Here is a 12,293-nt window from a genome sequence, read left to right as displayed (position 1 = left end):
TCCCCAAGTGAAAGAATGAAGTGTATAGTATGAAAGTGGAAATCAGAAACAGTTCTTAATGTTGCCCCAAAATATTTTTGTGTAAGCAGTAATTCACAGCGTGACAAGAGATATTCTCGATGAAGTATAGACAACAGTTAGAGTGCCTCCCAATGCTCTAAATCAAAGCGCTGACAAGGAAAGATGAAGCTGCAGCTAAAGTCGGGCCCATCTCTCACATTATCCTCAACGCCTTCATTCATTTTGGAGGGCCAATATGGCGAGAGGACCGGGATGTGTAGAAACGGCCATGTCACGTAAAGATATTGCCTCCGATCATTGCCATCAAGTTGACGGCTTGACTAGAGAAATAATGATATACTCATGTCAACACACACAAGGTATTTATGACATGCATGTGATTTCACCACTTAGCTACCAAAAGACAGTGAAAGGTGCTGCATAACGCTCCATCCACTATGGGATAATAGGCGCAAAGAATCTTCATTCATAAAATAATTCCTTAATAGGAGTTCAGGTGAAAGTCTGAGTCGCATGCTGGCTCCAATGTAAGTGGGATACGTGCAGAGTTTATCACTGGTCTTTGCACGTATTCCCCGTGCACACTGCCAAAGAGTGTCCGGCCCCGCAGCCGATGACAAGAGGTCTGAGGCCAGGGACTAGTCGCGGCTCGAAGACGTCGGCCAGTGAGCCGTCCCCGCACATTCCGTGTTCGTTCCAGCCCCAGGAGAGGAGACGCTCCCCTGAGAAGGAGAGGGATCAGGGTTCAGTGTAGCAACACGTGAGCTAATATTAGCAGCCTGGTTGGGGGTGAGGCAGACTTGCAAGGAAGAAAAGAAATCAGAAAACAAACAGCGGGTAATAAAGCCTGCCTGCTCATCACAGCTGGACAGCTTGTTAGTGGGTGTGGTCAGGGCTGCATCACCGAGGAGACACGTGCCATGGCAACACCGTTACCTAATAGGCTCCATTTCCATGGCAACAGAAGCGAGCTTTCTTTCTCAAGGGTAACACATCCTCGAGCTCTCCCAATCTGCCTGTCGTGTGTCTTTCACGCTTTGTTTTTCTGTCCGCCTCGCCGAGGCTGCTCTCCTGCTCGGCGTTGAAGATTTGGACACGCGCAACGAAACGTATGCTTTTGCCAGCGAGCAAACCAAGATGTCATGCCAGCAAGCTTATGTCAGTGTGACACTCTGCCAGCAAGGGTGTTGGACAAATGCGCCACAGCCTTTAGAATAATGCATTTACGTACAAATCACTACTTGTCATTCAGTAACAAGTGTTAATCTACAAGTGAATTTTCTGTTTTGAAGCATTATGCTCAATGGGGCAGAGAGCCTGATTTGGGTGCTGTGCTTTATTCATGGACTCACTGGCAGGAGCATACAGCACATCAGTGTTTCCATGGCAACAAAGTGCTGCACTTTCTGTACAACAAGAAAGGATTGAAATCAAGACGCTCAAACCAAAAGCAATTTCCCTGTCAACACATCCTATTATTTTTCATGGTTTTATGTTCGAACGTGTAAATGTTAAAGCTTCTTTTTTGTAGGACTTCTCATGCAAGTCTTTGTCCAGGAACGTGAATTTTGTTTTTTGTCATAAATCAAAATCTTTTCTCAGACTGGATGAAGAGCACCTTTGAACCTTCTCCCAACTCCGACCACAGACTACAAATCTCATCGGTGAGGAGCACTTCCTCAGGTGTAAATGAGGGGCTGCGGAGCTAGCAACAGATATCATAAGCAGCATGCAGTGCTCCTGGTTGGTTTCCGTTTGACCTACTTGAGCAACAGAAATAGCAGCACTCAGGTCTCTATTTCCAATCCTGTTTTGATATTTCATAGCTCCCGCCGCTGCCACGCTCAAGACTGCTGGAAGAAACAAGGGGAGCGCGGTAGAGGAAGGAAGTTGTGAGGTTGACTTGAGCGCTCCTTTTCCATGTTCTGCCTTCCCATGGAGCACGGGCTGGCAAAGTCTGGCCCGCAGGCCGTATGCATTTACATTGTCAAGTGACAAATCTCCACTTCTTAAAATCAAAATCGTGTGATTAATTTGCTCCACAGGAGTGCAATAAACTATTAAACACCTCTTTCGGAAACCAAGAATAGTACATGAAATTCCTCCCTTGTCCAAACATTGGTAAATCGTGTAATCTGGTAGAAAACAAAAGTGTTGAGTCTAAAGATATACACATTTGACCCAAATTGTATGATCCAATACAGTAAATACGAAATCACAAAATATAGTAGACCAAAAGGGCCAATTTAACCATTTTAAATATATTTTATCAAAATAAAAATACATATTTTACCCATATTTATAACCTCATTCATGAATGACCTGCCCCAGCTTCCATTTCCAAAGTCAAATGTGGCCCTTGAGCACAAAGGTTTGCCCATCCCTACTCTACATCTTTGCGAGAGTTGATACTGATGGTGCGTTTCTTCATTTTAACAGCCTGTCTGATTAGTTTCCAATGCAACGTTTTAAAAATACCTGCATGTACTTTGAAGGGACATTCTGCTTATGTTTAATCTTCCAGAGATGTATTTATATTCACTCTGATGTAACAACTGGGTCGGTGTTCAAACTTTAATGTGAGAAAATGTTGACTTCTAAAGATTTCTCGTCATGCAAGTCGGTGACTGTAAGGCGGGGAAAAGAAAAAGGCGGAAATCTTTGCATATTTGATGTAGAAGCTTTGTTAGGTTCTCGTTCAGGAATGTGTAATATTCTGCTCTTGTGTGCATCAAAGTGACACAGCTCTCCAAAACATTCAACTGGAAAAAGTCGTCTCTAAATCCGTGTGTGACTAATTCAGCTCATTTACAGGCTGGTTCACGTAATTGCATCTGTAAGTGATCCCCGTCCTAGTGAGCTGTAATTACTTCCTTCTGCAAAAGGCCACAGAACGATGAAATGACCTCAGAAATCTTCTGAAGCCAACAGGAGCATAAATCTTCCACACTGATGTGTTAACTCTAATATACTGGACAATTCCCCAATCTTTGGTAAGGCAAAGAGACTTTTGTATTCCGTCGCTTGTTTTAGCCACTTATATTAACATGGCGTAATGGCTTTAGCATTATTTACTTACACTGTAGTTGTGAGTATTTTGCTCAGATCTTCCTAATATTACATCATCTAAGAAAACAGAAGCAAACGCGTAACATTACTGTACCTTTAAGGAGAGCACTCACCTACAATGGCGAGGTTATGTTCGGATCCACATGCGATCTGCAGGGAAAAAGACGACATTAAAATGCAAACTGGAGGCCGACACTGAACTTTCACCAAGGACGTCATTGCCTAAGACTGCTGAGCCACCAGTAACTGCAAACTATGACAAAAATTTAATTCACAGCATCACAAAGTTTTCACATTATAAATTGCACAGTATCACAATGTTTTCAGATTTCATTAAAAAAAAAAAAAAAAAAAAACAGACACTTCCTTTAATGGTGAATTAATCCTTAAATAGGTTGAACATTGGTCAGGAAAATGAGCAGAGTCTTATTCACGCTACCACATACATTGCTGTGTTGCCAGAGGAGATCCTGCTAAGGACGATTGTGTTCCCTGACTCTGCTGGCTAAAATCTCTTTTTTTTCCCCCTACAAAGCTTTTTTCTGGAGGTTTTCCACTGTGTTGGAAGTGACACCAACCAGCAAATGTATAAATCTCAACTTGGGCGGAAGGTGAAATATTGCTTTCAACAACTTTACTAATAAGGCATTGGTTGCTTACTGTCTGTTTCAGCTTCAGCATAAAGCAGTAGCAGGTGATCCCAACGACAGGCTATTATTTGTTATGCTCATGTGCCTCATAAAAATGTGACAGCTAACTAAACATTGACTCTGGGGGGGTGTACGCATGTCACGCAGAGCCTTAGTGAACTAAGAGATTCACTGTCCACTCAGCAAATACATCTTCACCTTTAGCTTTAGGCACGTAAGGTGACAATGACATACGCCGTTGCTGCGACAACGTTGGACAAGAACGATCTCGAGTTCACCCTTGGCCACCCTTGACATCTGCTTTATTAGCAGCTCTCCTCTGTCATACAGCAACCATTTGGAATACAGGTTAACTGCTGGTGTCCCCCTGTTGCTGCCATACAACGGCCCCTATGGGAAAAGAAACTGCTGACTGCGCAGGATATTAATGGTTCTCTCACTTGTAGGTGGTAATGGAAAAATTGTCATGCTTTTCTATTGCACATATAATGATGTATTTCATCAAGGCGTCTCACTCTCACGAGGTGAACTGTGATGCATCCCATACTAAACAAGTTCCAGCTTCCTTGTCTTCTATTTGTACGTGTTGGCCACCTCCTGCTGGACTAATCAAGTACTACATGTTGAACACCAGTCTGAGCTTGAAATTCATTAGGGTCGAGGGTGCGCTGGAGCATACCCTCGCTAACTTTGAGCAAGAGGCGGAATACAACCTGGACTTGTCACCAGTCAATCATGCTGCCCATTACGACTATTGCTTTAAGTCTTACTTGCGTTGCTCCACACAGGGCATGCGCCTCGGCAGGAAGAGAAGTCTGGCTACTGTGGTCTGCTGACTGATGCTTAGGATTTGCGCTATTTGCCAAAGGTCGGCCCAGTTGTCCATAATTTCCTCTGCCCCAAGTGAACACTCTCCCGCTCTCTGTAAGGGATTACTTTAATTATGGCAGATGTGCGCCTCAACAAACAAAGCGTTTACAGCGTCTCACCTGTTTGGGCAATAACGTGAGTCCAGCCACTGCACACGTTTACAACTTTCTCTCCACCCAGAAGTGAGCGCTTGAGTGGAGCAGGAATGGGTAAGAAGGGCTCGGTGGCAGTCAGCTGGCTATGCTTGTTGCTTCCCCAAAGAAATAAATCACCATCTCCTGCATGTAACGACGGGGGCAACATTATTCTTCATTTGGAAGAGGCAATGCAGTAATCAGGAGCCACTGACCCACTAATTACAGGACAGACTAAAGAGAAGATGTTATGTATTGACAGTGCAAACCAGGACACCTTGTGGGCAGAAAAATATTTTAAATTCACACACACACACACACATATACATATATATATATATATATATATACATACACACACACACACACATACATATACACACACAATTTCAATTATGGTCTTGTCACAAACCTTAATATACTTTTAAAGCCTTCGTGAACTATTTCCCCAATGCAAAGAGCTTAGAAACTGTGGTGACTTGTAGTTTAATTCGTTCCATGCCCATGCTGGTAACAAAACTCTCGTATCTCAAAGCATCTTTCCCCATTGAAATGAATGGAAACTATCAGGAAAATATTGTACTTTATAAAAAAACATATAGTAATTACAATGACAAATACAGTGAAAAGAATTAAACAGTTTGTACTTCATAATTAATTCATAGCAGCTCCCTCTGGTGTGTGCGACTTGGCCCCTGCCTGGGAGTATAATATAGTCACGCAGACAAAGGAAGTCATTCTCAGTAATTTGCAGTAGTAAGTCGTTTATTGCAGAGGATAAAGAATATATGCCTTTGAGTATTGTTTTATTGTCTGTCTACATGTATTGCTTCATTGTTTGTCGTTGTTGAAACAGTTGTTCCTTAAAGCATTATAACACTGCCACATATATGCTTTTCATTAGCTTGTCTATTGCCTTTCCCATTATGTTAGCATTAAGCTAGCAGACTGAAAGCCAAAGTTACATGGTTGTTTTAAGTAAACGTGTAATTCTCTTTTTTTATGTTTAATCTGACAGTGAACTTTTTTTCAAGATTTATTTACTATGTCAAACTGCTGCTTCTTGTGAAGTGAGCAGAGTTCACTGCCATCATACAGCACTCCTTACTCAAATGTTTGCCGGTAAGACAAAGCAAAAAATTAGCGGAACGGATTGTACCTCAAAAAACTTATTCGTCGGGTCACTCATATCTCAAGGCACCACTATATTTTCTTTTATTCTACTTGTCCTATTTTTAACCCTTGGAAGGTGCAGTGTGCAGCATGCTATGAGCAATACCTGTAAGGCACACACAATGTGCTGAGCCCGCAGTGACAGCACGAGGCATCTTCAGATCCAGACCTGCAACATGGCCAAATCAATCCTGTGACCGCAACAAACATTGAGCTGTCTTCTCGTATTTGTAAATAAGTGCTTTTCTCACCTGGTACCAGAGAAGGAACCTTGGAATTGAGGTGTGACGGAACAGGGTCTGGACTGAGTGCTCTCTTGGCAAGACTACAAAGACCTGTCCCCCACTGGTAGACATATCCTGACTCTGGGACCAGAACAGAGGGCGAGGCTGTGCAGGATTAATTGCTTACTGAAAACACAGTGATCCATTTACAGTGCATACCTGTGATGGCAAGTGAGTGTCGGAGCCCGGCGGCAATGCTCAACACATGCTCCTTCAGACCCTAAGAATAAGGAACAAAATGATAAATCACAGGCTACAACATAGGTGCAACGACACACTAAACAATGACATTCACATTAACGCAATATTTATGGTTGTTGGCTCTTGGATCTACTCAATACCACTCTAGTCAACTTCATGCATTTGGCATATCGTGTACTAAACTTGTATTGGCTCTCACTGGATTGTGCTGATGTAGCTAATGTTGTGGCATATAGGGTTATTGAGGCACAGACAAGCTCATCACAAATATCACTGACAACTGTTTTGACAATCTATTCTAGTCAATTAATTTATCTTGATTAATCACATTTTAATCATATACAAATATTTGTCCTAATAAGCAACATGCTTTAAATGGATTTTAGTGGATGACTCAAATAAATAAATGAATCAAATAATTGACATAGACGGGAATATTGTTAACACTGGAAAAATACATTTAATTGTATTTCAATACATAATAGAAAAACTAAAAGAAAATATCCCTGGCCAAAATTAAACAAACCCCCATTTAAAGTGAAATTTTAGTACAGTTTTTAGAGTTGCCTTTAAATGGTTTCTACGTGGCAGTTGCAAAGTTGGATCACATGTCAGAGGGTTGAAGTGCTTCAGTGGTATGAAAACTCATTTTTGCACAAATTGCACAGAGCCACACTTATCAAGGTTTCCATCAGGTAGTTTTTAAAAAAATGAAATTTGCCTCCCATCAGTCCTAGCAACGCCGTTTCATCCAGTTCCTCCCTTTTGGTAGCCGAGCTCTGACGTGTGCACCAGTGTAATTGGTGTACCAGGATATCATGCACTGACAATGGTGTCGCATTGTTTGAAACACAAAATGCAATTAAAATGTTTTAATTTATTTAAAAAATAATTTGTTTATAATTGAATAATTATTAATGCATCCCATCCCTAAATACACACACACACACACACACACACACACACACACAGCAGCTGAAATAAGTATTTAACACATCCCCACTTTTCTCACTATATCTATTTAAGGTGCTATTGACATGAAAATTTCACCAGATGTTCGAAACAACCCAAGTAACAAAGAAAGTAGAACAAATAAGCCCAGAAATTAAGTTGCCGCTGTAGCAGCTGAAATAAGTATTTAACATGTGATCATTTTTCTCAATGCAAAAAGGCATGGAAAGCCAGGACAACACCTAAAATCTATCAATAATCAAACAGCAATACAGCCCCTTGTCAGGGGGAATGAATATCAGCTAGTTCAGTCCTAATTGATGGCCTACAAAAAGGTCTCATTGCCAAGGTGTGAGTCAAGACACATCTCATGATGGGTAAGAGTAGAAAGCTGTCTCAAGACCATCGCAAAGTAATTGTTGCAAAACATAATGATGGCATTGGTTACAGGCGCATATCTAAACTACTGAATGTTCCAGTGAGCACGGTTGGGGCCACAATACGTAAGCGGAAAGCCATTTATACCACACTAGATTTGCCTCGATTAGGAGCTCCTTGCATGATTTCTCGCAGAAGAGCGCAAAGAATAATCAGAAGAGAAATCCAATCCAATCAAGTCCAATCAGTATAATCAAACACAGCACCAGAGTTAAATATATGAGTGTCACAGCAAAGGGTCTGAATACTTATTGCTATATATAGTGTATATATATAAAATTTCAATTTTTCTTTTTTTATAAATCTGCAAAAATTTCAACAATTCAGTTTTTTTTCCGGCAATATGGGGTGCTGTGTGTACATTAATGAGGGAAAAAATGAACTTAAATGATTGACAATTGTAAGGGGGTCTGAATACTTTCCGTACCCACTGTATTTCAGCCGCTGTATACGTCTCCATTATATGCGCACCTCAATGAGCACCAACTCTGGAGAGTGTGAAGTCATGTGACCAATACCCAGCTGTCCAAATACATTAGAGCCGCACGCTAATAGGTTACCACAATCTGTGTGAAATAAGAAAATGATTAGTACTGCACAGAAATGATTGCCAAGTTTATGACTTCACAACATAAAACAGTTACGCATCTTTATACTGATGTGACAAATTCAGACGTTATATTTAAAGTCCTCCACCCTCGCTATCTCTTCTCCCTGTAGCCTCACGCTCCCCCCTCGACCCCTCTCATTCATGCACATATATTCTGTTTTACGTCGGCTAATCTTCATTCCTCTCCTTTCCAGCGCATGCCTCCACCTTTCTGACATCTCCTCCACCTGCTCCCCGCAGATCACAATGTCATCTGCGAACATCATGGCCCATGGAGATTCCAGTCTAACCTCCTCTGTCAGCCTATCCATCACCACTGCAAACAGGAAGGGGCTCAGGGCTGATCCCCCATGACTGAACACACACAAGTCTACTGTCCTGATTCTCACTTTCTGAATGTGAAAATATGTAGATTTTCATTGATTTACAGCGAACTTGACGTTCCCCGTTTGTTAAACTAAAATCCTATCCTCTCTTATAGAACACCACACATTCGGGAAATTGATTGAAAAAGTGCAGTGTGTCTCTCGTGAAACACTGTCATTAATCACCAGTCAGGAGAAGAGTAAAATCCCAGCCACAGGCAGCATTCGTGACCCTCTGATTCAGGCCTGAACAGTGCTGAAGTGTTGAGCAGTTGGCAGTGTGGCCGAGTCCAAGCTGGCCTCTGTGATTCTGCCCACACACAAACGCCTCTCCATCATCTGTACAAAAACACACAAAGATGGAACTCTGTTTAAACTCTGTATTTGTTTTTACATGCACACCCAAAACCCTTTCACAAACACCACGCTCATTGACAAAACTGATAATCATGTGATAGTATACATGAAGTACAGAGCAGATACTGTCAATGTTGTAATGGCAAACTTTACTGAGCAGGGAGGCCAAGACCTGTCTTTGCCAAAGGTAAACTATACACACTTCCAGAAAGAGAGGTGTTGCAACAGGTTAAAAAAAAAAAAAAAGATGAATGGTAAGCACATCTGCATCAAATTTCTGAGGTCCGGGTGTCTTCGCGTACTGCAGCTTCCTCCCACATCCCAAAAACATGCCTGTTACGTTAATTGAAGACTGTAAATCAGAGGTGGGGAACTCGAGTCATATGAGTTGACTCGGCTCAGACCTAAGGCATTACTTTTTTCCCAGCAATGGGGTCTTGCCTGGTGAGTGTGCATACAGGCCATGGCGGCGGAGTACATTACTCACTGTTTTCCTTGTGAGAACGGTACCTGCTAGTTCTCCACTGGTGCTCCTTGGCTCTTGGACAACGCTTCTGATTATTCTTTTCACTCTTCTGTCAGAAATCTTGCAAAGGCAAGAAAGCTCTGAACTGAGTCCAAATAATTAGCATTTAGATCAGATTTTTTGTTTTTAATATGTAGTTATTTCTGTGTTTACAAAATGGGGAAAAAGCAATATAAAGTCTGAATTTATCACATCGGTATAAAGATGCGTAACTGTTTTATGTTGTGAAGTCATAAACTTGGCAATCATTTCTGTGCAGTACTAATCATTTTCTTATTTCACACAGATTGTGGTAACCTATTAGCGTGCGGCTCTAATGTATTTGGACAGCTGGGTATTGGTCACATGACTTCACACTCTGCAGAGTTGGTGCTCATTGAGGTGAGCATATAATGGAGATGTATACAGCGGCTGAAATACAGTGGGTACGGAAAGTATTCAGACCCCCTTAAAATTGTCAATCATTTAAGTTCATTTTTTTCCCTCATTAATGTACACACAGCACCCCATATTTCCAGAAAAAAACAGAATTGTTGAAATTTTTGCGGATTTATAAAAAAAAAGAAAAATTGAAATACAATATATATATTATATATAGCAATAAGTATTCAGACCCTTTGCTGTGACACTCATATATTTAACTCGGGTGCTGTCTATTTCTTCTGATCATCCTTGAGAAGGTTCTACACCTTCATTGGAGTCCAGCTGTGTTTGCTTATACTGATTGGACTTGATTGGATTTCTCATATGATTATTCTTTGCGCTCTTCTGTGAGAAAACACGCAAGGAGCACCTGATCGAGGCAAATCTAGTGTGGTATAAATGGCTTTCCGCTTACGTATTGTGGCCCTAACCGTGCTCACTGGAACATTCAGTAGCTTAGATATGCGCCTGTAATCAATGCCATCGTTATGTTCTGCAACAATTACTTTACGATGGTCTTGAGACAGCTCTTTGCGCTTACCCATCATGAGATGTGTCTTAACTCACACCTTGGCAATGAGACCTTTTTGTAGGCCATCAATTAGGACTGAACCATCTGATATTAATTTGCATTGACAAGGGGCTGGATTTCTGTTAGATTATTGATAGATTTTAGCTGTTGTCTTGGCTTTCCATGCCCTTTTGCACCTCCCTTTCTTCATGTGTTCAATACTTTCACACACAACTTAATTTCTGAGCGTATTTGTTCTACTTCCTTTGCATGTATGGATTACTTGAGTTATTCCCAACATCTGGTGAAATGTTCAGGTCAATAGCGCATAGTATATAGAGTGATAAAAATGCTTAATTGTTAAATACTTATTACAGCAGCTGTATGTGATTGTGAATGTGTCAGTAGAGTTGACTTATGCAAGTGCAAAGTGCTAATGTGTGAATATATGCGAGTAGGCAAGATTGTATAACAGAAGAGTCGACTTTTGACTCGCTTGAGTTCTGCCACAGTAATTCGGGACATGCATGAGACTTGAAGGTTAAGGCTTGAGACTTACTCATGACTTGCACATATGTGTCTTACTGCCACCTCTGCTCTGAATTGATGAAGATATTCACGTGATTGTGAATGATTGTCTATATGTGTGCTGTCATGAATTGTAATCATGAGCCTTTTTAGGGGGCACCGTGACAGTGTGTGGGTGTCGGAACATTCACTCGTTTTTGCCGCCGACGTCTGTCCCCCGTCCCAATTTAGGTTCTCTACGATATTACCAAACGGACCTTTTGTCATGTCTCCCTGCGTTATCTGTTTTTTGATTCTCTCTGGTTGTGAGTCCCTTTAGCTTAGTATGTCTCGCCATCACATGCTCTGTCGTTGAATAACATTTTTTCTGACCTCTTACCTAGAGTCTATTTTTTGGGATCTGCCCTTATGGCATTGCCGTCCATGACAATATAAGCATGAGTACTTACTGTATGATTAAAAATATGGTATTCATACGTTTTCAAAGGCTAATTTTGAACAATACATGTTCTTTATTGTTCCTAACTTTTGTGAAATTGAGTTGCGACTTGGCAACAACTGAAAAATGCAAGTTCCGGGGTGGGACAACAATTGACAACCAATGGTGTTGAAAATGCGTGAATGGACACCAGAGAGCTTTTTAATAATGATGACGTACCAGTGACAACCACCGAGTGGCCACCGCCACCGCTCACAGCCCGGATGGTTCTTCCATGTAGGACAGCCTTGTTCGAGAGCCGAGGGATTGCCTGGTCCTCCTCATGTCCCTGTCCATGCTGCCCATAGCTGTTGGCCCCCTGACAGACATAGTTACCATTCAAAGTCACCCAGCAGCTTTTTTATTTATTTATTTTTATATATATATATATATATATATATATATATATATATATATATATATATATATATATAATTATTATTTAATAATTTCTTGAAGCTCGCCGCGTAGTTGGCGTTGAAGCCAACTCATCGTTTAAGCTAACCGTAGGAAAAAAAAAAAAAAAAAAGCTTCAGCGAAACTATAACAGCATAACAACATTCACGAAATGCAACAAAAACACAACTAACTTCAAATAAATACAATAAATGTGAGGTTACAAACTTACCCACGCGAGTAAACAAAAATCCTGCCGCGAGCTAGTTGCCATGGCCGTAAATGACAGCGTTGGGATGATTCGCGAC

The 12,293-nt window shown here is 41.2% G+C and overlaps 1 protein-coding gene across 3 annotated transcripts in view; it reads right to left on the bottom strand.

The window, feature by feature from the left end:
- Positions 1-12,293, bottom strand: part of sergef (secretion regulating guanine nucleotide exchange factor) — a 19,429-nt gene extending 7,136 nt beyond the window's left edge. The window contains exons 1-11 of one of the 3 annotated variants that reach the window (XM_061774669.1): positions 12,218-12,293; positions 11,770-11,908; positions 8,953-9,105; positions 8,263-8,357; positions 6,361-6,421; positions 6,169-6,306; positions 6,024-6,086; positions 4,730-4,888; positions 4,511-4,662; positions 3,204-3,240; positions 367-743 (exon numbers count right to left, since the gene is read on the bottom strand). In XM_061774669.1, coding sequence (XP_061630653.1) covers positions 574-743; positions 3,204-3,240; positions 4,511-4,662; positions 4,730-4,888; positions 6,024-6,086; positions 6,169-6,306; positions 6,361-6,421; positions 8,263-8,357; positions 8,953-9,105; positions 11,770-11,908; positions 12,218-12,259 — 1,209 coding nt within the window. In that variant the 5' untranslated portion in view covers positions 12,260-12,293 and the 3' untranslated portion in view covers positions 367-573. Of the gene's footprint in view, positions 1-366; positions 744-3,203; positions 3,241-4,510; positions 4,663-4,729; positions 4,889-6,023; positions 6,087-6,168; positions 6,307-6,360; positions 6,422-8,262; positions 8,358-8,952; positions 9,106-11,769; positions 11,909-12,217 lie in introns of those variants that run through there. The other 2 variants (XM_061774670.1, XM_061774671.1) reach the window with 2 other exon arrangements.

The sequence above is a fragment of the Phyllopteryx taeniolatus genome, chromosome 5 (genome assembly GCF_024500385.1).
Source record: "Phyllopteryx taeniolatus isolate TA_2022b chromosome 5, UOR_Ptae_1.2, whole genome shotgun sequence".
In the NCBI taxonomy this organism is placed as follows: domain Eukaryota; kingdom Metazoa; phylum Chordata; class Actinopteri; order Syngnathiformes; family Syngnathidae; genus Phyllopteryx; species Phyllopteryx taeniolatus.
The sequence above is the reverse complement of the archived record's forward strand: the minus strand, read 5'-3'. Positions and strand labels throughout refer to the sequence as shown.